The sequence below is a fragment of the Vombatus ursinus genome, unplaced genomic scaffold (assembly GCF_900497805.2).
Source record: "Vombatus ursinus unplaced genomic scaffold, bare-nosed wombat genome assembly UNPS02014786.1, whole genome shotgun sequence".
NCBI classification, from domain to species: Eukaryota; Metazoa; Chordata; class Mammalia; order Diprotodontia; family Vombatidae; genus Vombatus; species Vombatus ursinus.
Genome location: NW_020954564.1, coordinates 33842687 through 33848686, shown reverse-complemented (window position 1 = coordinate 33848686; position 6000 = coordinate 33842687). Strand labels below are relative to the sequence as shown.

Sequence of the window (6000 nt, the reverse complement as noted above, 5' to 3'; positions counted from 1 at the left end):
AATATAAATAGCCTAGCTGTGTGGTTCCCAACCACAGCCTCCCTGAACATCTCAGCAGGCAGGGTTCCTCGGCTGTCTGTCTGTCTGTCTATCTGTCTGTCTCCCCAGCCTGACCCGGGACAGAGGAGAGCAGCCTGGCCAAGGGCAGGGGAGACCCATGAAAGGTTTTTAACTGTGCCACCCCCCCAACACAGACATACCTCTACATAACATAAATACACACCTATTCACACTTATACATACACACAAACACATATATCAATACACACACGCACACATTCCACACAGATACATAACGTATATCCCCACACACATTCCACAACCTGGGAAGCCCCGAGCCAAACCATGCAGACCGGCACTTTCATCCTAGTCCTGACCACTGTGGCCACGGTGAGCACCCAGCGGAGGAGGGCCGAGGGCAGTGCCCATCGCCGGTCTCACCGCGTCCAGCACGGTCAGTGCAGCTATACGTTTGTCCTGCCGGAACCCGAGCCGTGCCCCCCAGGGCAAGAGGCCTTTGGCAGCAGTGCCAACACCCTGCAGCGGGACTCCCCGGCAGAAGCACTTCAGGGGAATGACTGGTCAGTCCAGAGGGTGCAACAGTTAGAGCGAGTCCTGGAGAACAATACTCAGTGGCTGCTGAAGGTGAGTTGGGGGAAGGGCATGGGGTGGGGGGAGCCTGCTTGAAGGAGGAGGAGGCAATGTGGCCCTTCAAGGCCATGGGGCTGGACTGGGCAATTTTAGGGCCCTTGGAAATCTGGAGGCTCCTTCTACAGTCAATAATGAATAAGAAATCAGACAAGAGCAAAGGGGAAAGAATAATCCTTAGTCATCGAATGGCAGTCTTTAGGAGAGTCAGTTTGGTGCAGTGGAAAGAACCAGGAGACCCGGGTTCAAGTTCCTACATTGCTGCATCTTAACGTTGTCTCTATGGGCAAGTCCTTTCCCATCTTGGAGCCTCAGGTGCCATTTGCAAAAATCAGAATTTGAAAGGAAGGGGGGAGACGTGACAGTTCCTAGCGAGGATGTGAAGGTCTGTCATGTAGAATCTTAATCTGCTAAGTAATAGAAAGGAGCTATGGGAGCAGTGGTCAGAAGGGCCACAGAGGCAAATTATGGTTCAATATAAGGAAATACCTCCTAACCATTAGAATTGTCCAAAAGTGGAACAGGCTGGGGTGGGGTGGGGGGGGGGGGAGTGGAGAGTTTCCAATCATTGGAGGTCTTCTGGCAGGGGATCCAGGGCCACGTGTCCTGGAATTCTTGCTCAGGTATGGGGTGAACTAGACGGTATCTGAGGTTCCGTCCAACTTTGAGATTCTGTGATCCAGGGATTCAGTTTCTGTGATTCTTAAATTGACTAATGATTCATATTGTACCAACTTCCCTTGGTGGTGAGGAGAGTGCTTTGTAAAGGTGAAAGCTGTGGAAATGTGAACTATTGTTGCCATTTCTGCTATTAACATAGAACATCAGCACTGTCAGAGACCTTATGGCATATGCCATCTCAGCAGGCAGGGTTCCTCAGCATCTTGCCCAAACCCTCATTTACAGATGAGGCTACTCAGGCCCAGAGGGGAAATGACTTGTCTAAGGTCACATAGGGAGTCACATCTGAATGTAGAAACCACGTCTCCTGTCTCCCAGCTCAGGGCACCTTCTACTGCATCCTGATCAAATAGGATCTTTTAAATGTTTGTTTTCTTTAATATAGTCCCAACTGTTTATTTGAAAAGCACTTTCTTCACAATAACCCTGTGAGATACAGTAGTTCTAGGATTATTACCCCCATTTTACAGATTTATGGCAATGGGATTTTTGTCATTCAATTTAATTAAATAAACATTTATTAAGCACCTGCTGTGTAGTAGGTCTTGTTTTCAGTGTTGGGAATACAAAGGTAGATCAGATACAGGCCCTGCTGCAGCCAATAGAATATCAGGTTTTGGAGCCAGGAAGACCTGGGTTCCAATGTTACTTCTGGCCCTGGACAAGTCTCTTAGCTTCTTGGAGCCTTAATTTCTTCATCAGTTAAAAGTGTTTAGATTAGATTGCCTCTAAGGTCCCTTCTAGCTCCTATATTCCTATAATCCTATATTCTATGATTCCTATAATCCAATTAGGGGAAGATTAAGTACACAAATAAAGAATACAAGGAGAGAGAGATAAGTTCAGAGAAGAGAGCCAAGGAATCTGCTCTGTGGAATTTGAGACAGGAAAGAGTAAGGTAGGAAGAGGAATAGGAAGAAAGACTTCACAGAGGAAGTCCTGCTTGAGTTAGGTTTCAAAAAAAAAAGTAAAGGGAAACATGAGGTTATAATCACTTATCTCTAAAATGAGGCCCAGGGAGGGGCAGTGGCATGGCTGGGACGAGAACCCTAGTCTTCCAATGGCAGTCCAGGATTCTTCCTACCATATTCGTTGCGGAGACAGCACGGTATCCCGCTTCTTCTACTTATGGCTATGTGACCATTGATAAGTCGCCTCTCCTCTCTGCACCTCAATCTCCTCATTGTAAAATGAGGTTAACACTTTTAGGGCCTGCTTCACAAATTGTCGTGAGGCTCAGATAAGATCACTTACATGAAATGCCCAGAAGACTTTATAGCTACTACATCGATGCCACCATTCACTTATGCAAAGACCGGTTATTAAGTACTGAACATATTCAGGACACTGCGCTTAGGAGCAGAGAAGTTAAAAAAGATAATCGGAGAAGTGGCCCATACCCCCACAGAGCTTCCAATAGAACCAGGGGGCACAGGCACAAACACCAATATACAAGATTGTACAGTGACTATGACATAGAGTATAGTAAGAGAGATCCAAAGAAGCCTTTAGGATGGAAAGATCATTTCTTATGGATTAAGGAGGGAATGAGATGAGATTTCCAAAAACAGAGATGGAGGTGGGAAGGAAAGAAGAGGTAGAAAGGCATTTTAGGCATAAGAAACTGATTGAGCAAAGGAGAAGAGGTGGGAAAGTGAGAGTGTATAAGTGAGACGTTGAGTGGTCCGTGGTGGAGAGTAGGAAAGGGATCTCAGAATCCCAATAGCATGTCAGTGTTAGAAGGTCCCTCAGAAACCTTGTAGTCCAACTGACACCTACAACATCCCCAAAGTGGCCTTTTTCTTGAAGTCCTCCAATGATGGGGAGCTCACTACCTTGTTTGACAACCTGTTCCACTTTCAGATAGCTCTCATTTCACATGATAGTCTTTACATCCTCGAAGACCCCTATCATGTGCCCACCACCACCAGCAAGTGTTCTCTTCCCCAGGTTACTTTAGCCATTCTTCATATGATAAGATCCCAAGATACTTCACCACTCTGGTTGCCCTCCTATGAATATACCCTGCTGTGGACATTTATCATTCTCATTCTCAAACCGTAACACTCAGAATTAAACAGAAATGGACCTATCACTTCCCTTATTCTCGACAGTATTCATTTCTTAATGCATCCCAAGATCTCATTAGCATTTTTGTTTGCCATATGCACTATTGACTCATGCTGAGCTTGCAGTCCACTAAGACACACCCCCACCCCCACCCAGATCTTTTTCAAATGAACTTCTACCTCACCAAGCTTTTCCCATCTTGTGCTTATGGGGTTGACTCTACCACATTCCCCACAGTGTCTGTTCCAAACTTTCTCTTCTCTCCTCAAAACGCTGATACTACCCTTTCTCCCCTTCTCAGTGGAGTACCCCCCAATTTATTTTCTGGCCAGCAACACCTTATTATTCCCAGTAAGTCTAATCTTCACCCCATAGAGACCCTCTTAGAACTTGAAAGAAATAAGAGAGAACTTTATTCGTTGACCTTTTAATCATTCGTTTCAAGTGAGGCATAAAACAGAGAGATATGTTAGCCAAAAATGTTTGCCCTTTCTGTAGAGATGATACAGAATAAAACCAAATCAAAGAAGGCTTCACTGTAGATTGTGGGGTCCTCCAGATGTTTCTGTTCATGGATAATGTTTTGATTTCAACAGAAATATCATTAGTACATTGCAGAGCCTCCTAAATGTGACACACAATCATTCAAAAGAATTTGGACTAAATATCGGCACAGGAAAAACAAAGTGGATGAAGATGCCCATTGTCAAAGTTATGATAGCAGTTAAGTAAGTAACCTGTAGAGCTTATCCATGGATATTACATGTGCATATATAATATGTATACAGATATACATATCCTATATTAAACTTATATAGAATGTCCTAAAATACAATGCAGTTTTCTGTTATTAAAAAACTTAAAACTGAACTAAGACTTTTGGGACACCCTGTATAATATTATGTATGTATACATATATTATACACACATACATATATCTATATCACAGAGAGACACAGTAAAAATGAAAAATTAGTTGGACCTAGAGTTGAACATGAGTAGAAACCAGGCCAGACTGCCTCTGGGAAATTGCAGAGTTCTTTTAATTGCCCCTAAGCTTCTCCCTAAAACAAAGGTCCATCTTTAGAATAACATTATTCTTTTAGTGTTGTTCTATGGCTACAACTCAGGGAGCAGTGCTATCTCCAAACAATTAAAGCTGTGATTGACCCACAGGGCAATGGAGAAGCAAATGAGGGCTGTGAGTAGGCCACTGACACGTTACAAATGAGGAATTATGAAAGAGAAGCCATCTAGAGAGTGCCATCAGGGAAATATAGGAGGTGGGCTCCAGGGGGCACTCCTATTCCCAGCTCAGTGTCCCACAATTCACCTGCTCCATTGGCACATTAGTTATGTCATGAGAAAGTGAGGAAGATGCCTAAAATGCAGGGTGGACTGTGGGGGTGAACTGATGAAAGGAAGTGGATAAAAGTTGCTGAGGATGGACTGACATGAACAGGGTGTGATCTGTGACGCCGTTGAAAACAGGGACATAGTTTGTTTTTTCTTTGTGTCACCTGTGCTTAGCATAGTACCTGGAACATAGGTTCGGTTGTTTCAGTCGTGTCTAACTCTTTGTGATCCTATTTGGGGTTTTCTTGGCAAAAATATTGGAGTGGTTTGCCATTTCCTTCTACAATTCATTTTGCAGATAAGGAAACTGAAGCAAACAGGGTTAAGTGACTTGCCCAGGGTCACATTGCTAGTAAGTGTCTGAGGCTAGATCTGAACTCAGAAAGATGAGTCTTCCTGACTTTAGGGTTGGTATTCTATCCACAGTACCACCTAGCTGTCCCCAGAATATAGTAGGCATTTAATAAGTTCTTGTTGACAAAATGATTAAGGGAAATATCTGCATTGATGAGATCATTAGGTATTTTGAGTATATTAGGTCTATCTCATCCCAGGCCAAGAATCTATTACTTCAGAATTTTACTCGTTGGTATAGAAATTCAAGGGGCAGCCAGGTGGCATAGTGGATAGAATGCCAGGCCTGGAGTCAGAAAGATTTATCTTCCCAAGTTCAAATCTGGCCTCAGACACTTACTAGCTGAACAAGGCACTTACCCTGTTTGCCTCAGTTTCCTCATCTGTAAAATGGGCTGGAGAAGGAAATGGCAAACCACTCCAATATCTTTGCCAAGAAAACCCCAAATAGGGTCAACAAAGAGTCAGACACTACAGAAACGACCAAACAACAACAGCACAGAAATCCAATCTTCTCCGACGTCTTCTTAACCAGATGTTTATGTTCTAAATCTGCCTTTATCTTCTAAAACTTTTGCCTCCAATCAGCTGAAGTGATGAAAAATGCTACCTTAGGTCTTCAGTTCCTTGCTAACAACTGTATAATCCTTAGCTATGCTTTCTGAATTCCTTCTAACAATATCATTTGTCCTGCTGCCAATAGTGAGGAATCAGGTGATACCATGAGCCATTAATTGTTAATGTCCGGTAGTAAGACACCAGATTATTAAGGCTCCAAACGGCTGGTGTTTAAACTTGAATTTTACTCAGAAGGCAAGAGGGAGTCACTGATTTTTTTTTTTAAAGCAAGAGGGACCCGGCCAGATATATGTATGTATGTATGCATAAGGA

General features: G+C 43.5%; 1 protein-coding gene across 1 annotated transcript in view; it reads left to right on the top strand.

The window, feature by feature from the left end:
- Positions 1–261: 261 nt before the first annotated feature.
- The window catches only part of LOC114046898 (angiopoietin-4-like), a 69853-nt gene continuing 64114 nt past the window's right edge, over positions 262–6000 (top strand). Inside the window, exon 1 of the mRNA XM_027867513.1 lies at positions 262–645. Within this exon, the coding sequence (XP_027723314.1) occupies positions 346–645 (300 nt within the window). The 5' untranslated portion in view covers positions 262–345. The remainder of the gene's footprint in view (positions 646–6000) is intronic.